This window comes from Pseudochaenichthys georgianus, chromosome 9, assembly GCF_902827115.2.
Source record: "Pseudochaenichthys georgianus chromosome 9, fPseGeo1.2, whole genome shotgun sequence".
NCBI lineage: Eukaryota > Metazoa > Chordata > Actinopteri > Perciformes > Channichthyidae > Pseudochaenichthys > Pseudochaenichthys georgianus.
Window position 1 is genome coordinate 19,870,075 of NC_047511.1, and position 26,764 is coordinate 19,896,838.

General features: G+C 40.3%; 1 protein-coding gene across 5 annotated transcripts; it reads left to right on the forward strand.

The window, feature by feature from the left end:
* Nucleotides 1–1,385: 1,385 nt before the first annotated feature.
* Nucleotides 1,386–26,623, forward strand: LOC117452035 (zinc finger protein 853-like). Of its 5 annotated transcripts, XM_034090451.2 has the most exons (7): nt 1,386–1,644; nt 2,287–2,568; nt 18,534–19,579; nt 20,465–20,534; nt 20,644–20,824; nt 21,526–21,712; nt 25,380–25,463. In XM_034090451.2, the coding sequence occupies exons 1-6, from the start codon at nt 1,398–1,400 to the stop codon at nt 21,680–21,682; spliced, it is 1,983 nt and encodes a 660-aa protein (XP_033946342.1). In that variant the 5' UTR covers nt 1,386–1,397; the 3' UTR covers nt 21,683–21,712; nt 25,380–25,463. The 5 variants fall into 5 exon arrangements, with proteins under 5 accessions (XP_033946342.1, XP_071060452.1, XP_033946343.1 ...); XM_071204351.1 differs by lacking the exon at nt 25,380–25,463 and having other exon boundaries at nt 21,526–23,334; XM_034090452.2 differs by lacking the exon at nt 25,380–25,463 and having other exon boundaries at nt 20,650–20,824; nt 21,526–23,334.
* The last annotated feature ends 141 nt before the right edge of the window (nt 26,624–26,764 follow it).

Consider the following 26,764-nt stretch of genomic DNA (forward strand, 5'->3'; position numbering starts at 1 on the left):
GGCAGTAATAAGGAATAGTAATGATGCACTTAATTCTGTGTGATCTAATGTATGTATCTAACTATAAAGCTTTGTTTGGTCATCCTGTAAAAAATACCAGATTCACCCTAAACGCTAAAGATATAAGCAAATGAGGGTCATCCAGTCTGCTGGACATAATAGGTAAGTGGAAGTAAGTTGTTACAAACAGTAGGTGTTTAAATGCAGGCCACATGGGCTTGAGCTTAAGTTATTATATTATTTAAATACGTTGATTAGTTTGGTCACCGGAGTTGCCTCATATTAAACTTTGGTAGAGCCGGCTAATTTCCTTTATTGTATTGGATGTTTAAATAGAACATTAAAGTTACCATGGGCCTCAGTAAAATTCACATGTTAAATGTGCATAGATCCACTAACACTAACCAACATCTCAGTTATAATATTACAATCTGAATCTGACAGAAAGGACCCAGGTTCATCCCAACCAAAGTGTCCACCAGCCATGCAAGAGCAATTCACGTGAATGGCAGTACTGATTACAAACTAGAGCATTTTTTTTCAAAACGTGGAATTTCATCATTTCTTAAAGTAAAAAATCTGCACACGGCCCCACACCGGTTAACAGAGGTGGGAGAAGTCCAAATATTTTACTTCATTCAAAGTAGAAGTACCAGAGTGTAGGAATACTCTGTAAAGTCCTGAATTCAAAAGGTCACTCAAGTAAAAGTAAAAAAGTATTGACATACTTAAAGTACCAACAATATTTATTATGCAGATTGGTCCATTTCAGAATAATATATATTATATGTTTTGATTATAATTATTAATTTAATTGTTGATCAAGGCATGTAACGGTGCAGCTAGTTTTTTATAACTTTGTATACTGCAGGATAGATTGTGAATTTACTCCAGGTTTAACTAAAGTCTCATTTAAGTGTTGATTATATCATATTATCCAAATCTGCAAAGTAATTTAAGGTACAAAATAAGTGGAGTAAAAGTAGACGATTTACCTCTGAATTGTAGTGGAGTAGAAGTACAAAATAGCATAACATGGAGATACTCAAGTAAAGTACAAGTATTTTAAAATGTTATTTAAGTACAGTAGGCTATTTGAGTAAATGTACTCTAATGTGCCTAACTTCCCACCTCTGCCCGTGAAAATCGCTTCCAATGTTATACTTGTGAGAAAAGGTTCACCCAGAAGTCAAACAAAAGTGATTCATGCAACTCACTGAACAAGAGTTGGGGAACATGTTGTTTATGTTATTGTTTGCCTTATTAGTTATTGGGGGAGATTTGGACAATGTATTTTTGAATGTTATTCCAGTAGGTGGTGGTAATGTAACTTTATCAGTGCAGAACGACTCCCTAAACCAACGAAGAAGAACATTCCACCGGAAGTTGTTTTGTTCATGCCAACGAGAGAAATAAAAGTTGGTTTGGCTTATTTTGTCTCTTCATACATCCATATATTTCACACAGTAGAAATGGCTGCTGTTGAGAAACTGAGAAGTGTTATCAACGAGCGACTAGCTGCAGCTGCCGATGAAATATTTGGAGTTTTTGCTCAAGCTTTATCAGCATACGAGGAGGAGATTTGTCGTCAACGCAGATTATTGGATACCGTCTTGAAGCCTCAGATACAACTGCACAGAACAGGTGTGTAACAAACCATGAAATACTTTATTATTTCCTATCAAGTACTTAGACATTATCAAGCAATCAGAATGGGATTCATTATGGTTAACGCCTCTCGTTTGCTATATTGTGTGTGTCTCTTTAAATGTATTATTCTTCTTGCTAGCAGCAACTAAGTATATTTTCCCATATAATATTGAGGGACCTATTTTTCCATTAAGTATTTCCATGTTCTGCTCATTTATGCATGAGATATTTTATTATTATATATATTCAAGAAATCAACTGGAAATAAATAATCAAATAGAATAGAAGTACTACTTGACCAGTTAAGACATTACATGCTGAATTGATAGCTACATATTGCATCCTATTGTGTTGATAGGACCACATTCTGTTTATTAATTCATGATCAGATCTCAAACAACAGATCACAAACACACAGCACAGCAGTTAAAATACACATTGTTAATACATGTTAAAAAAGTGGGTTGCCGCATGCTTTTTAAATAAACTCTGTTCATGCTTTATGCATTTCTGTAGTCTTGTTTGTTGTTGTCTTGATATTGTGATATTGATCTTAACACCATTGCCCAGCATTGAATGCAATGTGCTTCCCTAACACCACACTAACAGTACTTTGTTTATTTTCTGTCCCTCCAGAGCTCCCTCAGCAACATGTCTGTAATGAGGAGGAGGTTCTCACTGACCAGCAGCTCTGTAGTCAGGAAAGGAACTCCAGTCTGGACCAAGAGGACCCAGAGCCTCCACAGATTAAAGAGGAACAGGAGGAACTTTGCACCAGTCAGGAGGAAGAGCAGTTTGAACTAAAACAGGAGACTGATGCCTTCATGGTGACTCTTACTGATGAGGAAAGTGTGCACAGCGGACAGATTTGTGCAAAAGAGTCTGTAGACAAGCCCCAGATAAAGCTGAACAGAACAGGTGTGTAACAAACTTTATTCATTATTCTGTATGACTGGCGAAGCCACACACAGTATAGTGTTCAACATACTTATTAGTGGAATGCTGTGCCACAGCATTCCACTAACAAAATATATACAACAAATATATATATATTTATATATATATATATATATAGACAAAAGGAATATTAATGTTAGACATCTTTTACAGTTTTTGACTTATCAATGTTTAAGTTTTGGTACATTTTCAGTCAAATTGTTGCCATCACCACATTTTACACACAAAACCGCCCAAAAAAAACATAGATCAGTTCATCAGGGTGCTCCCTGATGCTCATGGTCAGGTCATTTCTTTGATAGGAGCCATAGTTTTTTAACCGGAGGAAATATTGTCAGATATAATCCTCAATGCATTCTTAAAGGTCCCATGTCATGCTTTTCCGGTTATTACCCGTCCCCTTGTGTGTTATGAAGGTTTGTATGCATGTAAACGGTCTGCAGAGTGTCACAAACCCTGAAAGTACACCCTGTAGCGAGTACAACTCTAACACAGAAAATACTTCCCCAAAACGCCTCGTTGGAGATTTGTAATTTTCTTCCTGGGTATCGCTATGTAGGGATACCCAGTAGCCACGCCCAGAGCTATGGCCGCACCCTCTGCCAGCCTTTCACGAAACAAAGCTTCCCAAAACCTTTCAGCGATTCATGCCGGATATGTACAGCGTAGGGCACTGAAGAACGATGCTGTTCCTGCTTTGTTTGGACCAGCGGGAGATTCGGTACAACATGTAAGTATTCATTGTTGTTTGTGTATTTATGATGTTTAAAACAAACAAGGTATCTACCACGACTGTTTAAATGGGTAAAGTTTTTCGGACTACTACATTGGGATCGCGGAGAAATGCTCTCCGCAGACCCATTCTCACAGCGTTATAAACTTTTTTTTTACTCAATATCAAGCCACACTTATTGTTTTTACTTCGGCTGTGAGTGTTTGTGTGTGCTCAGGATGAGTTTCACTTGTTCTAGCTGTATCGCCAAGCCTGTCTGCTCCTGCAGCAGTGTGTGTGTCTGTGTGTGTGCGAGCAGCAACGAGCCTGTCAGCTTCTCGACCAATCAGAGCACACTGGGCTCACATGGAGGGGGGGTCAGGAGCTCGAACAAGCCGTTTAGGACAGAGAGTGAATACACATACTTTACAGAGATGCTGTATGAGAAACCAATGCGAGTTTGGAAAATTGCACAGTATAAATCTATTTTAGTATACCTCAACAATGGAATTATGATCAGTAGAAATGGCCATGACATGGGACTCAGTGCTGCAGTTGGTTACTGTGGTGTTGCTGGGCAGATTGGGGCCACACACCTGAGTGACATCTAATCAGAGCAGACAAGCCCACAGACAGACTGGTACATGCACACACACACACTGGCTGTATACTACATATGCACACACACACACACACACACACACACACACACACACACACACACACACACACACACACACACACACACACACACACACACACACACACACACACACACACACACACACACACACACACACACACACACACACACACACACACAACCATTATTTGTATGGGATAACCTCCCATTTATTGACGTCAGACATCTCATTTTGTTTTTCTCCACCTCGCACTCCCCAAAACCACACACCCCTTTAAAATAAAAGCCCTATAGATGTAACGCTACTTGAATTTATACTACTACACTGTAAGCAATTTCTGTTAATTTACAGCCAATTTTCAAAGCTAATCTACTGTATCTATGTAATATGGTTTTGTACTGTTGTTAGCAATGCATTGTGGGCTGGCCAATGTGAAGCAGCAGCACAGGGACCTGTTACGTGCTCCCCTCCTTGCAGGGTCGGCTCTAGAACAAATCGAATGGGGCGGAAATCATTTACCAATGGGGGGGCACACACTGTCGTCAACAACCAACACACAAACACCAACGCAACTTCAATTTAAAAAAAACATGCTGTAAAGTCTATTGTCTTTCACACACATTGCAGGGGTGTAGTGCTATTGTATAGCGCACCTATGACTTGTGCAGACATGCACGGTTGTGGCACGACTACCAAAACGGAAACATATGGACATAGGCCACCATATAAAAAGTGTGCAAATGTATTTTAGTATCCTATCCATGTGAACATGTTTTAGGTGGGGGTGGACCTAACCTCCTCTAGGAGGGTCTGAGGGCATGCTCCTCCGGGAAGACTTTTTTTTAAATATGGAAGTTGAATGCATCAATCTGGTGCACTTTGAGAGCAAAATGAAGAGATCTATGGATAGCCTACATCTCTCAGCATCCCTATGAAACAGAACTACTGTACACAGATTTAATTTTTCTTTATGGATATTTGACTAATCACTCCCCTTTTAAACTGTATTCTTGTCCTATAGTATTTCATAACCGTTTTTCATTTATTATCTTATTCTTTAATAACTATAATGATCATATGAAGGTGTTCCTCGCAAATACTTGTTTACATAAATGGTGACCAAACCGTTTGAGACCCACTGAGATAACCTCCACTAAAGTGAATACTGAGAGAGTCCTTACCTCACTGAGCTGACTATAAGGTCCTCTCAGTCTGACAGGAGAGGACTCTCCTCCACCTTGGTGTAGAAACAGCTCTTTATATCCGTTAGCATAGATAGCTAACCAGATGCTAACAACAACATTTCACGTTACCGCTCGCGCACTCACAAAATGCTTATATATATCGCCAAAGATTTCGTAGTTTTAAAAAAACATGATTCTCAAGCAGTGGCGGCTGGTGGAAATGATTTTAGGTGGGGCTATTGTAATGGTGAATAAACCACACAGGGAAAATGTTGAGAAATGACCCCTTAAATGATGACTTCTGGTGATGTTAGAGGTATGAGAAGACTGATCAATACCTCTATAATCTTCAGTGTGGTTAGCTATGAATCTTCCAAAACTTCCAAATACCTTGTCCTGGACATAGTTTCTACAGTAAACTGTGCAGTAGGCCCACACAAACTGCAGAACACCGGTTCTTTGGGAACACTCAAATGATTTAATTCCCATTTAAAATCAGGAGACTAAATACGAACATTCTAGGCAGACACAGACGTGGTTCAGAAACACAAACATATTAGAAAACAGACCATTAAGGCAAAAAATCTAGTTTGATGGATGCTGTCAAAACTCAACTGTGTGTGTGTGTGCGTGTGCGTGTGCGTGTGCGTGTGCGTGTGCGTGTGCGTGTGCGTGTGCGTGTGCGTGTGCGTGTGTGTGTGTGTGTGTGTGTGTGTGTGTGTGTGTTTTTATTTATCACGGGCACATAGTATCTGTCCCCGGCTGTTTGAAGAGCAAGCATGCGAAACAAAAGACAGCGTTTACCTGTTTGCATCCAGCTAGTCACACACAGTTACAATCACACTCCCTGTAATTTACATAATTAATAGATAGTTTAGCTTGTCACCATCATTTGCTGTGGCCTACTGATGTTACCGATCGTAACTGAAAGGCTGCCTGCCAAGTGTAAACATTCAGCCACGTGACTCGCAAACTCTCGCGAGAGTTTTACACAAGACGGATCCTTTCTAGTCATAACCAACTCACAGACTGCATCGGGCGCTGAAATTGCCGCCCTTTGACCATCAGATCTGAAGACGCTGATTGGCTGAAATTATGTTTCGGCAGCATAGTTTACAGATAGCAACAGTCAGCAATGTATTGGATGCTGCTGGGGCTGAGTGAGGACTCCTTTCTTAGCGCCCAGATGAGAGAGGGTAATGCGGCCAGGCAGGAAACATGTGACTTTAGATATCGTAACACAATTTGAAACAAGATTTTATTTTAGATTATACATTTTACTGATACCAACTATATAATATTTACCTTGTTCATTACAAATAAAAATAAAATATATTTTTTAAATATATATATATATATATATATTTTTTGTAATGACAATCAAACATGTGGGAAGAGGGGGGGCGGCGCCCCTATGGGCCGGCCACCACTGTTCTCAAGCCTATGTGGAATTTGCCCGTGAGAAAGAAGTAGGCCTACTATTTGATCGATGGTGCTCGTCAAAAGGGGTAAAATGTTTAGAGGACCTGAAAACATTGGTACTTATGGAAGAGTTTCAAAACTGTTTACCTGAAAGAGTAGCCACATACCTTAATGAGCAAAAACCTGTGAAACTTTCTGATGCTGCGGTTTTGGCTGACGAGTATGTTCTTACTCACAAGTCTGTTTTCAGTGAGAGGTATAGGGCGCAGGCCCGGGTTGGTGACAACAAGGTCAGGGAAAGCCCAGGTTCCACTAACATGCTATTGCAGGCCAGTATGTCAGGTGTTTACATACTGTGTACACCAAACTCTTTCACCAGGGAAGATCTCCTAAACATTAGAGAAACAACTTCAGCGGATTACTTTCCCACTTTTCTCTGTTCTTCCGGGGAATTACTGGACATTCTCGTAAAAGGTACCCTCACCTGCATTCGAGCACTCAAACGCCACAGGAGAGGGAAACGGGCCGGGACACTCGTGCACCTCCGGAGCCGCGGACTTCGCACGCCGCTACCCGTACTATTTCTCTCCAATGTGCGTTCCATAAGCAATAAACTGGACGAGCTTCAGCTACTGGTTAGTAGAAACAGAGACTTTTCTTCATCTTGTGTTTTGTGCTTCACTGAGACCTGGCTGTGTGGATCGCTTCCTGACTTGGCGCTTCAGCTGGCAGGCTTCCAGCTAGTCAGAGCGGATCGTGACACGGAGCTCTCTGGCAAATCAAAAGGTGGGGGAATATGTTTTTACACAAACATTGGCTGGTGCAACGATGTGACACAACAGTGATTCTGCAGCACTGTTCTCCCACTCTGGAAACTCTTTTTATCAACTGCAAAACCTTTTATTCCCTCATTCATACTGGTCGGTGTGTACATCCCACCACATGCGAACGTGCAGGAAGCACAGCGCACACTCGCCGACCAGATACTGTGTGTGGAGGGGACTTATCCGGACTGCCTAGTTATTGTTCTTGGTGACTTTAACAAAGGCAACCTCAGCCACGAACTCCCAAAAATATAAACAGTTTATTAAATGCCCCACCAGAGAGGGGAATATTTTTGGATCACTGTTACACCACCATCAAGGGAGTCTATCACGCCGTCCCCCGCACTGCATTGGGCCACTCTAACCACACCATCACCTGATTCCTGCATACAGGCAAAAACTCAAGCTGTGTAAACCTGTAGTGAAGACATTCAGGCAGTGGAGCAGTAAACCTATGGAGGAACTTCAGGCGTGTTTGGACTGTACTGACTGGGACATGTTTAGGACTGCAACGCAAAGTCTGGATGAATATGCAGAGGCTGTGACGTCATACATCAACTTCTGCGAGGACAGCTGTGTACCAACACGCACCAGGGTGAGTTTCAACAACAACAAGCCCTGGTTCACACCAAAACTGAAACAGCTAAGATTGCACAAGGAGGAGGCGTTTAGGAGTGGTGATAAGGCACGTTTTAGAGAGTCGAAGTACGTCTTTGGCAAGGCGGTGAGAAATGCTAAACGACAATACTCTGAGGAACTCCAATATCAGCTCTCAGCTAACGACTCTGCTTCTGTTTGGTGTGGTCTAAGGCCCCGGCCCCACGGGGACGCATACGGTAAAACGCATACGCAAACGCAATCGCAAAAAAGGCTTCCGTCCACACCAGGGCTCTCGACTAACATTTTTCACCATCCTCCCGGAACCGTTCCGAAATACAATCCAAGCCGTCCCGAAATTAATGTGGACTGTCCCGAATTTAAAATATTAGTTTTTCTACATTATCATTAGTTAAAATCATTCAAAGTGACCTTAACATAAATAAAACATCATACAAATCATCAAACTTTTTATTTGAGTAAATCAGTCAATCACATAAACAAAGGCCAAATATATTTAAACAAACACACAAACGAGAAAATTACTCTAATATTGAATCCAATCAAGTCCCATCCAATTAACAAACAAATCCAACACTCTGTCCTGAAGACAGAACCCAGAGTAACCACTAACCAGGATGACAGTCTGTAACACAGTCAGGAGACCTTTACAAACTGCCCCGCCCCCTCGCACACAGACGGGAGAGAGAGATCTCGTCTGGATTGGAAAGCTCGAAAATACATCATAGACGCATTTTGTAATCTTAATATTACATATTAGAAACTGAGTTATCTCACGCCTAGACCACTGCAACTCCCTCCTGGCTGGTCTATCTGCATGTGCCATCCGACCTCTGCAGCTCATCCAGAATGCAGCGGCTCGCCTGGTCTTCAACCTTCCTAAATTCTCCCACACATCGCCGCTCCTCCACTCCCTCCACTCCCTCCACTGGCTTCCGGTAACTGCTAGAATCCACTTCAAGACAATGGTACTTGCGTACCATGCTGCGAATGGATCTGGCCCTTCCTACATCCAGGACATGGTTAAACTGTACACCCCAGCGCGTGCACTACACTCTGCATCAGCCAAACGACTCGCTGCACCCTCGCTGCGAGGGGGACCCAAGTTCCCATCAGCAAAAACACGTGGGTTTGCTATCCTGGCTCCAAAATGGTGGAATGAGCTCCCCATTGAAATCAGGACCGCAGAAAGCCTACACATCTTCCGGCGCAGACTGAAAACTCATCTCTTTCGACTCCACCTCGAGCGATAGAATTACAAACTAAGAACTGCTAACAGAGCACTTGTATACTAATAAAGGACTGGCTTATCTATAGCCAGTTGAGTAGCACTTGAAATGTTTGGCTCTATGAAACCTGATATACTTATATGATTCTGTTTTCTTCAAGGTTGTGTCTTCCTGGTCGAATGTACTTATTGTAAGTCGCTTTGGATAAAAGCGTCAGCTAAATGCAATGTAATGTAATGTAATGATACAATGTCTTCCTTCTCAAGGAGAGGGTGCCTTAGGGACAGGAAGGAACATAATCTTCCCTGGCTGAATCTACAGTGCAGGAATTGAATGAAATTTAGAGACCAACTATTCAAGCAGAGCTTGAAATCTGGACTATCCACTGACAGACAGAAATTCACTCATGCTCGTAACTAGGGTTGGGTATCGTTTGAATTTCCACGATTCCGATTCTACTTTTCGATTCCGGTTCTTAACGGTTCTCAATTCCGATTCTTTGAGGGGCAGGGTAAAAAAATGATGCATGCTTCTTCCACCAAAAAAAATTACATTTATTCGAGAAACTTTTACACAGGTTAGTTTACAGTAATATTCACTACTATGTAACTGTAACCTGAGAACCACTGAAGCTACAACAGTGCAACAGTCCAACTTGTAAAGGACCCCCCCCCATTTAAAAACAGGTCTTGTTGAGAAAAACAAGCATATCTGCCTTCTCAGGCATACCGGGAAGAAATGTTTGAACATTTTAAAGTAAAATGCTTCAATCTGTTTGTGAATTGTGATCAAAACGTTTGAGACCCACTGAGATAACTTAACCCCTAAACGCACCAGGAGCGTCTGCGCCGCGCTGTGCCACGCTGCGGCTGCGCCACCACGCTGCGACCTCCTCCTGCGACCTAACACACCAGGCGCGTTTCAAAACGTTGCGGAAGCGGAGCGTCGTCTGTGCAGCCTCGCAGTTGTTGTTGATTTTGGAATATTTCCTGGACATTTGTACTTCTACAAGTAAGTAGGCTACGTAGTTAAATGGTTTATGTTTGTGTCTGTTTAAATCGGGTTTATTGTTGTTATTTTGTTGTGTTGTAGACTACAGACACAGTTAATAATAATTGTAATATTCCAGTTATAAACAAGATGAATCAAAGATGTGTTGCTGTATTTTAGTGGTAAAAAAATATGCATTCATCATCATAATTATTGTGTATATATATATAATTGACAGTGCCTGTAAACCGGAGGAGAACGCTGGCATGTATTCTCCTACTTGAAAGACGGTGGTGGGGGGGGAGGAGAAGGAGCCGGTTTTGGGTGCACCCCCTCAACCAGCAAAGCAGACAACAAGGTGATTTTCATCACTTCCTGCCTGCGCCGCGTCAGAAATAGGATTCATCCTATATTTTAGAAATTCCTTGCGGCGAGGAGCTTCTGGGACGCTTCGAGCGCAGCGCGGCGCGTCTGGTGGAATAGCACCCATTGACTAGAGTGGCCGCGATCTTTGCGGCCACTCTAGTCAATGACTATCTAAACACTCAAGAGTCCTTTACCTCACTGAGCTGTAGTTATCAGCCACTCAGTCTGACTTGAGAGGACTCTCCCTCCACATCATTGTAGAAACATCGTCTTCTTCCGTTAGAGCAGCTAGCACCAGATGCTAATAACAACAGCTCGTACTGGTGCACCCTCCCTTTCTCCCACGCTCACTCGCACTTTGGCTGTGAGCTGCGGGTGCCAGATAAGCCAACATCCCCCATTGTCATCACTTACAGCACCCATCGTACAGGGCAAATGAAAAGTGTAACCGGGATGAAAATGGTGTTACATTTACTTAATTATGAATGTTGTTACATCAAGGCCGAACATTAGGATGAGCACCAACGGTCAAAACATTTTTTTTTCTCCCAGAGCTGTCAGCGCAGCGCCTCCACAGATCTGGCGCCCTAGGCGAACATCTATAACGCCAGTGCGACGAGCTGGCCCTGGTCTCAGGTTACGCTGTAGGAAGTGTAGGTACAACCAGAGCCATATAATAGTATAATATAATATATAATATAATATGGTGCTGGGTACAACCATAGATATATATATAAACACGTGTTTATATATATATCTATGGGTACAATGCTACATTTCCCGCCCCGCCGCAGTCATACAGTAGGCTACGGAGAGCGGCGAGAAACATTTCCTCAGGCATCGAAAAGCGGAACCGAAATTCACATTTCTAAATGATGCCGTTGGAATCGAAATGTTGGTTCTCGGTACCCAACCCTACTCGTAACAAGGTAACGCAAACAATAAGACAGGCCAAAGCAAATCTTTTCATCAATATAATTGAAGGTGCGATAGGTAACGGTAAACACGTTTGGCAAATCTTAAATAAACTATTAGGTAAACATACCAAACAGGAAAATAATACACTAGAATTAAAAACCAATGATGCCCTGATAAAAGACCCTGCAGTGTTGGCCAACTCTCTAAATGAGTATTTCATAAATAGTGCTCTGGACATTACAAAGCTCTTCCCGCCATCTGAGGTCTCACCTAGCCCGACTGTGGATACACACCCCGTTTTTGACCTGGAGGAAATCACAGAGGTTGAGGTAAAACATGTAATCTTAGGGTTAAGAGGTTCTAAGGCTAGGGATGCAGATGATTTAGACACCAACTTTATAAAAACACATATCGACAGTCTAATACAGGGGTGTCGATCGCGGGGAGATTCCCAGTCGATCGCGAGATGTGTCTAAAAATAGAACAACAATATTCTGTTTTATCGTTAATGTCCTATAACATAATCTTCCTGTGCCAGAATAATGCACTTGAACGCATCAAAGCTCTGTGATTGGCCGGCGTGACCCCATGTGTCGGGGCGTGGCTGGTGGGCAGTGGGCACTATTTCGCTGACGTTCTCCGTGTCAACAGGAGTGACAGTCCGCACCCACACAAGACCGCAATTATGGCAGAAGAAAAAGAGCCCAAAATATATCACTTTCACTCCGAGTGGGAGGATGATTATTTTTGTATCTATTGAATTCCAATTCAAAGTCCATCTGTCTCATCTGCAATGCGAGAGTGGCTTTATCGAAGAAGGGTAATTTAGAAGCGGCATTTCAAAACAGTGCATAAACGCTACGAGACTGAATTCCCTCCTAATTCTGCCCTACGCTCCCAAAAGGGGAGGGGCCTGAAAGCACAGCAGTCCATTTTCACCAGGCCCAACAACAAGAGCAAGGCTGCTACCATAGCATCTTATCGTGTCAGTCACGTTCTTGCGAAACACATGCAGTCTTTCAAAGACAGCAAAGTTGTGAAAGAAGCATTCCTGGAGGCTGCCGACGCGCTTTTGGGGGACAGTAAAAATAACAGCATTTCAACAGGTTTTTGATATAATAAAAACTCAAGTTAGATACCGTTATTAATCAGCTGTAAGTTTTAGTTTGTTTGAACTTATTCATTATAATTATTGTACAAAATGGTATAAAAATGCAAACTTAAATTGATTAGTCTATTATCAATTCAGGTTAAGAAACTAGTCAAATCAAATTAAATCAAGTTTTATTTATATAGCACATTTATAAACGATTTTTGGTCGAGCCAAAGTGCTGTACATATAATAAAAATAGCCTACAGTAGAGACACTTTACAGCAAATACAACAGCACAGATTGTTCAGAATATCAGTATGAGAAAAACGACACCCTCTGTATCCATGAATCCACGAGGATGTCAGCTACAATCCTGTGGAAGCCATCAGGGAGGCAGCATGACGAGACCCAAGGCAGGACCGCAGAGACAAGTTCAGCCACGACCCGAAGTCCACGACTTAATCCAGAACTCAGGATAGAGGATCCAAGACACAGGACTACAGCAAGAGGATCAGCCTCGACTCCGGATCCCGGCGTAGAAACAAGAGAATACACAGACAGAGAGGGAAAAGGTCATTGGATAAAAGTTATTCTTGATAAACCTCTAGAAAGATCTCATGAACTTCCCCACTCAATCTATCAAGACCCGAGCAGTTCTATTAAATATAGATAAGAAACAGAGATAGGGAGCACAACAACCTATCTCTTCGTCAGATGCACTCCCCCGCTTATCTAAGCGACTCTGTACCCCGTTACCCTCTACAAGGCCATAGACCAGCAGAGGGAAAATGGGGGGTGGGTAAGTGTAAGGGTTTTTAAGAATAAACCACAAGGGTCTAAAGAGAAGAAAAAAAAGATGAAATATAAGGTACTATATTTTAAGTAATCCTATATACTTTTCCTATATTCGAATAATGTATAAACTATTTTAAAAATACTTTATGAAATCCTATGTTGTGTTATAAATATTAAAATAAATAACTAAATAAATAAATGAATAAATAGATAATTAAACAAAAGCCAGAGAGAAAAAGTGAGTTTTAAGTGTTGATTTAAAACCCCCCAGGGTCTGGGCCGACCTCACATGGAGGGGAAAAGTATTCCAGAGCCTAGGGCCAGCCGCTGGCAAAAGCTCGATGCCCTCGGGTTTTAAGCCTGGTCTTAGGCAATATCAACAGCAGCTGATCAGCCGACCTTAAGGCTCTGCCTGGGGTGTAGCGATGGAGAAGTTCGGCTATATAGGCAGGAGCCATCCCATTTAGGGCTTTAAAAACAAATAAAAGGAGTTTAAAATCTATTCTGAACCGAACTGGAAGCCAGTGCAATGAAGCCAGAATTGGGGTGATATGGTCGCTCTTTTTATGGCCAGTGAGAAGACGTGCAGCTGCATTCTGAACTAGCTGGAGGCGTCTAATTGAGGCCTGGTCCATACCCACATACAGAGCATTACAATAATCCAGTCTCGAGGTAACAAAGGCGTTAATAACCCTTTCTAGGTCTTTAAAAGATAAAAACGACTTGGTCTTAGCCAATAGTCGTATTTTGAAAAAGCAGGTCTTGACTACAATGCTAACCTGCTTATCAAATGTAAAGGAGCTAAAAGGTGTTAAAGGTCACTCCAAGGTTCATAACAGAGGGGAGGATATTTTTATTGAGGGAGCCCAGAATATCAACCGGGGAGACTATTGGTTGGGGTCCAAAAAAGATGACCTCGGTTTTACTCTCATTGAGGGTGAGGAAGTTTTGGCTCAGCCAGGATTTAATCTCTGTTAAGCAGTCCTTCAACTGCTGTAGTGAATTGGCATTTTGATTGAGAGGCAGATACTGTACATCTGTACATCATCAGCATAACAATGGAAGGGGATATTATATTTTGTGAGAATTGAACCTAGGGGCAGTATGTACAATAGAAAAAGGATGGGGCCCAAAATTGAGCCTTGGGGAACCCCACAGGTAAGAGGGGCTTTGGCAGAGGAGAAAACACCTAACTGCACTGAGAAGCTATGGTCCGTCAAATAAGACCTGAACCATGCAAGGGCAGAGCCTGTAATGCCTGCGGACTGTTCAAGCCGTAACAACAGGATACTATGATCCACAGTGTCAAAGGCAACAGTTAAATCTAACAGCACCAAGACAGCTGGGCTGCCGGAATCGGCGGCTAAGAGCAGATCATTAAAAACTCTTAAAAGGGCTGTTTCAGTACTATGCATAGGTTTAAAGCCAGACTGAAATTTTTCATGGATACCTTACGTGATTAAAAATGACTGCAGCTGGGCGTAGACTACTCGCTCCAGGGCTTTAGATAAAAAGGGTAGCTGGGAGATGGGCCTGAAATTTGCGAGAATGGAGGGATCGAGATTTTTCTTTTTAAGTAGTGGCTTAACCACGGCATGTTTGAAGGCAGCTGGGACACATCCTGAATTAAGAGAGGTATTTATAAGTAATAAAATACTTTAGTGTTGCTTGCATCCTATTTTAAAGGCATTTCTTTTTATACTCTATTAAAATGCAACAAAAAAAGGGTTTGATTCTATTAATTGTGTCTTATTTATTGCACTTTGGCAGCAGATTCCTGTGTAGCTTCAGATCTGAGTTGTCTTGTTAGTAAGCCTAATTTATACTTTTGTAGCAACACTATTTTTATATAATGGCAAAGAAAGGGTTCCGTGTCTTTTCTTTTTTTCCTGTGTCATATGTGGCAGCACTGTTCAATGTTTCTTGAAAACATTACCCACTGTAGTATGTGACGTGTGAATAAACTCCAACTCTGTATCAACAACACTGTTGTGTAACTTCAGTTAAATACTTGTATGTGTGTAGATTAGAAAGAGGTAAGATAATGGATCTGCAGTATTTTACGAGGTATTAATCGTACAAAGGTCAGTTTTATACAAGTAGAAGTGTGTATTTACCTGGTAGTAGGCTGTCAGTAATGGCTACGCCTCTCTATTTGGACTGGTAGATCTCGGCAGACTGGCAACTTAAAAAGTAGCTCTCGGTTCAAAAAAGGTTGGGCACCCCTGGTCTAATACAACCAATTACTATGCTAGTAAATCAATCTGTCAGCATGAGGGACGTTCCTCCCCTGTGTCTCTAAGGTAGCTGAGAAATTGGTGTCAAAACTAATCACCAAACATTTAGACAAAGGCTTCGCTCCACTCCACCCAATGCAGTTTGGTTTTCGTGCTCACCACTCCACTGAGACAGGTTTTTTTTATAGAACACATAGCCTATTATAGGACACAAGCCCATATTTAGGTGCTCTCTTCCTTGATCTCAGGAAGGCTTTTAACACTGTTGACCACCAAGTGCTTCTTACAAAGCAGACGTATTTCAATTTTTCGGCAGATTCAATACAGTGGGTTAAGTCTTACTTATCGAACAGAAAAGAGTGTGTTTTGGTCAACGGAGTCAAATCCCCCTACCTTGTCAACCCTGTTGGGGTTCCACAAGGTTCCATTCTTGGACCATTACTGTTTTCTCTGTACATTAATGACTTGCCTAATGTATGTCCTGAGTTGAATGTGCAAATGTATGCCGATGATGCGTCATCTTTGTACATGGGAAAAACACTGAAATTATCTCATCCTGTCTCTCAAATGCTTTGGACATGGTTCAACACTGGCTGAACAACATTTGCTTACAGTTAAATGCAAAAAAAACAGTATGCATGATGTTCAGTAAACGACCAGTCAAAATCGAAGGATCCAATGTATTTTTAAACGGAGAAGAAATAGAACTAGTCCCCCAGTTGAAGTATCTTGGAGCCATAATGGACTCAAACTTTATTTGTAAGAAACATATTAAGAAAGTATCCAATACCATTAAATTCAACTTGCAACATTTTAAACAAATTAGACATTTCTTAACTGTCAATGCTGCAAAGTCATACCTCCACTGTATGATTCTATCCCACATTGAATACTGTTTGACAAACTGGTCGTTGCTTGTGCCACAAACCTTAAACCAATAGAACAGCTGTACAAGAGAGGTTTTTGACAGAAAGCCATATTCATACCACCTCTGTACCATCCTTGAAAAACACAATTTCTTGAGTTTTGACCATTTAAAGTATGTGTTTTTTCTATAAATGTTTAAATGTATGTTTATGTTTACATTTCCCTTAAGGGAATTCATCCACAAAAACACACTGGACGCTGCACTAGGTCAGAAACCAGAGGAGACTGTGAAGTCCACCATAGACGGACCACTTTTGGACAAAATGTCCTCTCCATTAAAGGCAGCTCTTTCTGGAATAGCCTCCCAACTGAGATACGGGATTGTCCCACTCTCAATGGTTTTAAAGGACAACTTAAAGAATGGTTGAGCAACAAACAGACGTGTAATCACCGCTAAATGCACTTTTATACAGGGGTATCTCCTCTTGCACTTTATGTAGCACTTTTATCTTATCTTGCACTTTATATATCATAGCTGCTACATTGTACTGCCATGTGGTAAATGCTTGTATGCTGCTCATGCTCTTCCTGCATATCATGTATTTATTTTTGCTATGTATATAAATGTCATGTTCTTATATGTTGTATGTGACGGGACTACGGATGGAAATTAGCTCAAAGCTAAAATACAGCTAATTTACACTTGTAAGCATTATTTTTGTTTTAAAGTGTTCATCAATGTGCACTGTCCCGGTTCAAATAAACGATTAAATGAAAATGAAAAAATTATGATGAGGGGCTTGTAATCAGAAAAATCTAAGTGGTTCTTGTTCATAAGGATTCAGCAGTATATTGTATTGCTTAACAGTATCATGCCATGCATATTCCTGACAGTGGTGTCTATCGCCTTACACTGATGCAGATAAGATACTGTTGTGTTAATCAGGAGGATTACTACCCCTTGCCTGAGTACACTGTCCATGGCACATCAATGATAATTATTCACCATTCTATCCCTTTATTCCAGAATAATGGCTAACTTGAGTGAAGAAATCAAGGAGATAATCGGCAAGACTTTGCCAAATCTCCCTTAAGAGACCCATTGGCAAATACTTTCTAAACTTCAGAGCTCTGGCTTGGAGTCAAAAGACGATTTGAAATATGTACAGCAGGAAGACATTGCTGATCTGTTACCTGTAATTCAGTGTCAAAAACTCCTGGATTTAATTCAGTGTGGCATTTAAGTAGGGATGCACCAAGAGATGCACCAATACTGCAAGTATCTGGTATCAGGCAAATCAGTACTAAAATAGGGTACACGTATAGAGAACTGATATATAATTTACCCAGAAACATTCTGATACCAGGAGCCACATTAAGTAACAGTAACAATATTGAGTTTATTTTGTGCATTTTTCATAAACATTTTTCATAAAAAGTTTTTTCTTCATATTTTATCATATTGTTGTTGCTTATTGTTGTTACTTATTATAGATCAAAAAACTACAAAAATGCTCTCACTCTCTGTCTTTAGCACTTAGGTAATGTATAGGGGTCTGGACACAAACTGGTCCTCAACTAATTCACTGATGTAAGTTCTATGCCAAACTGAAAATGTTTTGATCAATCACAGTAGCAAAGCAGATTTATGTCATCTGGAAGTGCCATAACGTCAATCATGTTGTAATCATGTTGCCAATTCAAAAAGTACGAAAAACTGATTCATGGGGACTGGACACCCTTAACATTCGAGACCCCACATTTTCCCACCCATATCGGCCAATACCAATACACATTTTTGTAAGAATGTTAGTAAAAATACAGGTGCAAAACATGTTAAGCTTTTCAGACATCCCTAATATAAGATAACTAAGTGTTTTTTAAACATAGACTAAGTTATTTTTTTTTCTTTAGGTATTTTGAAAGAAACAAGGCCAATCCACATTTTGCTAAATGTCTGCAGTGACACTGTTATAACTTATTAGCGATGTACCCTAAATCTTTCTTTGTTGATTTTGTTTTTTTAGAGACGGAGATAGTTACATTGGATCTGCAAGTTATTCCAACCTCTTCACTACTGAATAGTGCTTTGTCAGTCTCTGAGTCTCGATCGACATCATCAGGCACTCCTAATTCTAGCCCTTCACAGCTGTTAGCCATTGCATTATTTTCAAGCCAGGCAGGAAACAGAGATTCAAGCAACAGACCTTCCACATCTCAAGTACTGAAAACATGGCCAGAAACATTCCAGGTCCCTTGGGAACAAATGCCACAAGAAATACGTTCTGCAATTCTAAGCGGCAAGAGACCTAAACCAACAGAGCGACGCCAGATGGTACGAATACTCGTAGATGAAATGAGGAGGTATGAGGCTAACCCCACTCGCTCCCAGTGTCTCACTGTGATTCGAAATATCATCAGGCAGTACCCAAAGAGCTTTGCTGATATGACCGCAGACTGGTCACTTTTGGGTTGCGGTTATACATCACTTCTGATTCAAGTGAAAAACCGCATTGAAAATGTGAACCGTGGGGGAAACTATGCACACCACCGAGCTTCTAGATCCAGTTCTACATACAAGAGGGGGCCAACCGACACTTATGGATGTACAAGATTTCAGCCAGAGCTCCCTCCAGAAGAAACTAATGAGACTGTGGAGCAGAACCGCCAAAGACTGGTGGAGATTTACAGGCAGGAGGGTGCAGGTGGAGTTGAAAGAGCAGAGGTCAAAAATCAAATGGAGCTCACATTCTGCCTACAACGTCGTCATATAAATGAACTTCCACCACCTGACATTGAAAATATGAGAAGCAAATGGCCTTTTCTTTTCACTCAAATGTGCATATATGCACATTTTGAGTTGCTCACAGACATCAATGTGCTTCGTAGCATGGAACTCAGCATGGTGGAATGTGGGAGAGCCATCACAGAATACTTCAGGGGAAAACCTACCAACAGAGATGTCAAGGATGTCCTCTCTAATTGTGAAGATAATGAAATGGCACTTTGTGTTGTTCAGCTGCTCATGGCACACTTTGGAGAGGACCTAACAGGGCTTGTCCTTCTTACAAATGTAAGTTTATATTGTCTTTCTTGCCCTGTGTTTTACATTTTGATTGCCATATATATCTATTCACAGCAGGTTGACTGAGGATACTTCAGAAGCCCACTTCTTTTACCTCTAGGTAGGGCTGCTCGATTATGGCAAAAATCATAATCTCGATTATTTGGGTCAATAATTGATATCACGATTATTAAAAAACGATTATCCATTTACTTTGAAAACATCAATTTATTGGAGAAAAAAAATGTGAGCAGTATGTTTTTAACAGTTGATTACCCTGAACTTTAAAGGTGGGGTAGGTAAGTTTGAGAAACCGGCTCGAGATACACTTTTTGTTATATTCCATGGAATGCTCTTAACATCCCGATAGCAATGAATATCTGAAGTGCTTTGACAAAAAATCTATAAAAAAACGTCATCTGTGGAAGCTGTAGTACTGTAAAAAGCACGACCAATCATTTTAGCTGGCCCGGCTAAAATAACTGGATGGCCTACCTGCCTTTCAGCCTTCCACCTGTGCACAAATTGATCTTGTGCCCTCATTGGTCATGTGCACGTTCGTGTGTGTTGGAAGAGGGGCTCTGTAAGGAAGTGGCAGATTTTTTCCAGCTGTGTATTTTCAAATTCTAGCTATCTCAAGCTGGTTTCTCCAAAATTACCTACCCCACCTTTAAGTATAATTATATATAATAATAATAAAAAATAATCATTTTATTTCCATTACGTTTTCGTAATCGTTGCAAGCCATAATCGTAACTGCGATTTAAAATACGATTTAATTTAGCAGCCCTACCTCTAGGTTACTGTCACCCAGTGTTTTCAGATTATTGACATTTGTTTATTTTCCTCCTTAAAAACCATATTATATCTCCCGTCTTTGTCTGTTCTCTACAGGTGTCTGCCACCGCAGCTGACGTTGAGACAACCCTCACTCTACCTGCAAGTCCTCGTCTGATACTGCTTGGTATGCACTTCATTGATAGACATATTATATATCAGATTGGCCATTGTTCTTTCAGTTTACAGATGTTTACGCAAGGTGAGATGCATTCTGATGTTGCTATTACTTTAAGTTTCAGGTGGAACCGGGCAAGTCACTACTGGACGATGGATGATCACCCTTGAGGGCCGTGTCATATCTGAGGGCATCACACCAACCTTTTTGACGGGACTTGCTGCTGTCTTTGCAATCTACTATATATTCAACCTTCAGTATCAGGAAGAGGCAGCCTGTACTCTGGAATTCATTCAGAGGTAGGACTCCTTTCATTTCCTTGTAATAATGTTTTAACTTTTTTTATTTACAATTAAAATCTTTGAAACCTGAATAACCACAAATCATTACTTTGCACACTTAAAAGGGATAGTTTGCATTTTTTTTTTTACATAAAATGGTATTAGTTACTTACCGGTATTGGCACAGACATTAACTCAGGCAGACAGTGAGAAATTTCCCTGCCAGCTGGTCAATTGTCAGGCAAAAATGAATAGCAGAACATGGGGTCAGCTAACAACGAAATGTCAAACCTCTACACAAATAAAACATGAACCATTCACATGAGAATACAACATATTGAGTAATTCTGCTGCTTGATACTCTTATCCGAACTCTCTATATCTTGAAAATATTTTTCTTTGTTAATTATGTGTATTACTATTCAGTGGAGCCGATTCCCATATCAAGCCGCCAATAAGCTTGAATAGAGGCATAATATGTGAACTGGCTCCAGTGTGTAGTAATACACTGGCAATTTTCAACAAATGAAATAGTTCCAAGATATAGTAGGGTCTGATCAAAAATCAAGCAGCGGAATTGCACTAAATACCTCATGTCAGTACCGGTTAGTAACTCATATCACCTTATGGAATAAAACCCAAACTACCCATTTAAGACAACAAAGTGTTCCTAATAGTTTTCCATTCAGTCTCTGATCTTAACATTTTTCTGATTTCAGGCGCTTCATTGGTATCAACCCAGAGAGAGGAACAAAGGCCATCCGGGGCAAGGTTGTCTGCAAGAAGACGGGTGTGATCGTCCAGAAGAAGTCTGCCACAGTTAACACAAACGTCTCCACACTACTGAAGAACCTCCTTGACTTTGAATCGGACTGAGGTTGCCACATTATGCTACAAGACACTTTGGTATTACCATCTTTGGGTCGGTTCGTAATGTTATGGTGTATGTTGGAAGCAGGACCCAAATGCAGATATAAACTGAAAAAACTCCTTTATTTCAAGGCTAGGGCTAGGGCTATAAACAAAGACAAAACAGAACACTCACCGACGAACTAGTCATGACACAAGACGAACCGACATTGAACACTGGGAGACAGGGGAATTTAAACACAGGGTAACTAGACACAGGTGGGAACAATCAGGGGTGGGGCTGACACTGATGAGCACAGGAGACACACAAGGAGTGACAGGTGAAAACAATCAGGAAATTAGACACACCAGGGAAACTAACGACAGGAGGAAAAACACAGGGAAAAGGACCAGACAATATACCAAGAGGAAAACATGACGGGGAGAACAGCAAAACACCCAAACCAAGACATAGAAAACGTGACATAACACAATAATCGTAACAGAAGTTAAGCATGCACCTACCTCACAGGACTATTTCAAGAGGCAAAACACAAGCCCCACATTTTGCTATTGGTGCATATTTTCTAAATGGTCTTAATGATGCATATTTTCAAAATGTTGCTTATAATGCATTTGTTCAAAAATGTTCTTACTGATGTATATTTTCACAGACAGCAGAGAATACAATATTGCAGTACATTTAGATATTTTAAACTGCTTTTTGAGAGAATATAAACCTCACAGGATTATTTATAGGTTAAACACTTATGTCCTCTGTATTAGTTGCCTTGGTATTCAGCCAAATTGTTTGAGCCGAGGTCAAGTTCAAGTTTGGTAAGACAAGTCACATATAACAATAATTTGGAAGGAGTTACAACTGATGTCTCAGGTGTTTTCACGTTTGGTAAGGTGCAGTATCTGACATGCAATGTAACAATTTCAGTTTATTGCCATTGTTTCACTTTTAGGCAGTTTCATTTAGCTAGTCTACATGTCTTTAGCTTGTTTCTATGGTTGTCACAATACCAGAAATGTAGTAGTCGATCCCAATAGTGAATTTCTACGATTCTCGATACCAAATTTAGATACCACGGTAAAAAACAAAAACAAAACCATAGATAACCATGTACTTTAACATACACTCCTTTATTACCGTTTGCATACTGGTTTTTGTCAGGAAGTTAAACAGGTCATAATTCCCTCTCTATTATCTATGTTATATTGCTGTAAAAACATCTCATTCAAATTCATTTATTCAAGTTTCTCCCCAAAAAGTATATTTTACATGATTACATTTGAACACATGATAACGTTAGAATTTACCTTCGCCCAATACTCATTTTTATTGAACACATCATAATGTAACTCAATGGTTAACATTGGCTGTTAGCTCTGCAGGACTGTGCTGCTTACCGACTGCTAACAGCTAACATTAGCTCTCGTCCTGCCTATTTCAATACTGGGGGAAAAAATAGGGTGCGTCCCCTGGACGTGTCAATAGTGAGTTTACTGCATTTCCAACACATTTTTTACGAGACGGAACACCGCTAGTCTCAAAGTATTGGTTCTCGTTACATCCCTACTTGTTTCTCTGGGTCTTCCAACAGCTTCTTTTCTTTTTTTTACAGGAGCAGAATTTATGTTGCCACTGCCTTTTTAAATAAATGTGTGTTTGCATTAAATCCTTTCCAAATTGTTTGCTTATTTTGCATTATTTTCATAATAATGCATATTTTAAGCGGATGTCTGTAGCCCACAGAACAATACATATGTTATGTTAATTTAATTAATAATGGCTTTTTAGATATTCTAAACTGCTAAATTGAGTTGTTGTATTATCAATCAAGTAATCTACTGGCAACCCCCTAACCAGAATGTTACTGTGAATCATTCAATGTTTTACAGTAATAAACTGAAATTGTTCAACAGTATGAATACTGTAGAATTTCAGTTTATTGCTGGTGTCTCTGCTGCCAGTATTTTACTGTTAATTGAAAAGATACAGCAGTATACTGTATTTTATTTTTACAGTGAGAGGCTGTGAAGTCATTTCACAGTATGAGTACTGTAGTATTACAGTAAATTGCTGGCGTCTGCCAGCACTTTACTGTTATTTGACAGGAAAATGTGTTAGTGTACATCTGATATCTAACTCCTTCAGCCTACTTTCAGCTGCAAGAAACCATTCAACTATTACAATATTCAGATTTTTCTGCCTTTTCAGCTAATTTCAGCAACAAATGTACAGGGCTTACATGTGCATGTGCATTTGCACGCATTTTCAGCAGGAAATGCATTTTCTAGTCATCTTATTCTGCATCTTCCACCACAAATGTCATGCTACTCGTCTGGCAGCGTTGACACGAAACACACAAAAAACACATCAAAACGTGCTGAATGACCGGGATTGGAGTGCTATGTCTTTTATAAGAGATTCGCCTAGCCGTTTTCATGCAAATTCGCAGAAAACTGCGATAATTTGCTCCATAGGAATGAATGGGAAATCCATTTGAACAGAGCTCAATAACACTCCTTTGACCCCATACAGATTCCGCATACTTTAACGTAGAACAAAAATTCCAAGTTTAAACGGTTTTCGAGACTATGGACTTTATTAGACTATTTGGATATTTTTGATGGCTAGTATGGTTCTCAAGTAGTTTACGTTTTGTGGACATTTCACACTATCACATGTTATAATGGGTGTGTATGGTTGAGCTCGTTAAGACTTAGAGTGGTGACATCACGACTAAAGTGGAGAGGTGCTGGAAAATATTCAGAGTTTTTTTTCCAACTATTGCTCGGCTGGCCACAATTTTCACTCTTCATACTTTGGTGATCACAATGTAGGGATATTTGTTCCGGCCACACCGATATGCTCATTTAATCAAACGGACTTGTACATATAGCCAACACAAGAGCCATCAGGTGTTCATCTGGTATCCTAAATACTCTGGGTAGGAGATTTAGCTGATTGGAGTTTTTTTACTTTGAAGCAATAATGCAACACGATATTGTCAATACATTCTCTGAGAGGCTGTCTCTCGTTCACTGGCAGGGCGTTGCCGTGGAAACGTTTTGATCTTTGAACACACCTGTCGTCGTTAACTAAATCCAGTGGTAATTTAAAGATCAGGAACGATGCAGGAATGTGGTACAAGAATCCAAAAATGTAATTGATAAACAGTTAAAATAGTCAGCTAAAAGTGAGCTAAAATTAATGGATATTCTTTGTTGTACCTTAACAATACAACTAATGCTATTAATACTTACTCAGCGGGGGTAATGTTAGCATCAGGATGCGCACCCAAGTTTCAGTCAGTCAACATTTCTCTGAATTTTCTAGTTTCCTATCAAGTTCTTACAAATGATAAAACAATCTGAATGGGATTCATTATGGTTAAAGCCTCTCGTTAGCTATTTTCTCTTTATTAATTCACATTCAGATCTCCAACAACAGATCACAAATACACAAAGCACAGCAGTTAAAATAGACATTGTTAGAATAATGTTATAGTTTAAAAAAGTTGGTGGCCTAATGTTTTATTTTTTTATTTTCTAAAATCTATTTATAAATGTTATGCATAATGCATTTCTGTAGTCTTGTTTGTTGTTGTCTTGATATTGTGATATTGATCTTAACACCATTGCCCAGCATTGAATGCAATTTGCTTCCCTAACACCACACTAACAGTACTTTGTTTATTTTCTGTCCCTCCAGAGCTCCCTCAGCAACATGTCTGTAATGAGGATGAGGTTCTCACTGACCAGCAGCTCTGTAGTCAGGAAAGGAACTCCAGTCTGGACCAAGAGGACCCAGAGCCTCCACAGATTAAAGAGGAACTTTGCACCAGTCAGGAAGAAGAGCAGCTTGAACTAAAGCAGGAGACTGATGTCTTCATGTTGACTCTTACTGATGAGGAGAGTGTGCACAGCGGACAGACTTGTGCAAAAGAGTCTGTAGGCAACATGCCAGTTTTAAGCATTGTGGTATCAGAAGCACAAAGTAATCTGCAGCTCATCTCTCACAATTCTAATGATGCAGGGTTAACAAGAACTGCGGATCCAGAAATAAACAAAAGACATCACAAAACCAAAAGGAACAATGTAAACAACGCTAACTTGTCAGACATGCAACATAATACTTGCTCAGTGAAGAATTTCAAATGTGAAATTTGTGGGAAAGATTTTAATTACATGTCAAAATTGCGAAGACACATGACCACCCACACCGATGAGAAGCCATATTCTTGCCAAACATGTGGAAAAGATTTCCGAGAGAAAAAACACTTGATGGACCACATGCAAGTCCACACAGGTGAAAAGAAATTTACTTGCAAAACATGTGAACACAAATTCAGATATAACTGTAACTTTAAGAGGCACATGAGAATCCACACAGGTGAGAAACCATATGTGTGCATGACCTGCGGGAAAAGCTTCACTGACATGTCATCATTAAAAAGGCATATGAAAGTCCACACAGGTGAGAAACCGTTTACTTGTAAATCATGTGGCATCAATTTCAGACGTAACGATGAATTATTGATCCACATGAGAAGGATTCACTGACTAGAAAATGTAACTTTGAATTGAAAAGGTATTACATGGTTTACACCAACAACAAGTAGATTTCCATATGTAACCACACAAGTGACAAGGCACATAAATGCAGCACTTTTGTCATCTGGATGAATGTTCACCAGGCAGCTAGCTCTGGGACTGAGCAATGCAACATATGTTAACATGTTTAATACTGTCATTAACTTGCAAAGATAACTTTTATGATTGCAATATGTCATTGTGTTTTGTATTTTGCAGTGGCATTCAATTGTTTTTTTGGTTGCTATTTTGGAAATAATAATCGACATTGTGCTTAAGGCAGTAATAATGAATAGTAATGATGCACTTAATGCTGTGTGATCTAATGTATGTATCTAACTATAAAGCTTTTTTTGGTCATCCTGTAAGAATACCAGATTCACCCTAAACGCTAAAGATATAAGCAAATGAGGGTCATCCAGTTGCTGATGTATGACTGACATAAGTAAGTGGAAGTAAGTTATTACAAACAGTAGGTGTTTAAATGCAGGCCACATGGGCTTG

Excerpts from the sequence above, each read along its gene's own strand:
- LOC117452035 (XM_034090451.2), top strand. The coding sequence starts at position 1,398 with ATGCCAACGAGAGAAATAAAAGTTGGTTTGGCTTATTTTGTCTCTTCA. Across the intron at positions 19,580-20,464 it reads GGCTTGTCCTTCTTACAAAT|GTGTCTGCCACCGCAGCTGA; the intron begins GTAAGTTTATAT and ends TGTTCTCTACAG. Across the intron at positions 20,825-21,525 it reads ACTCTGGAATTCATTCAGAG|GCGCTTCATTGGTATCAACC; the intron begins GTAGGACTCCTT and ends TTCTGATTTCAG.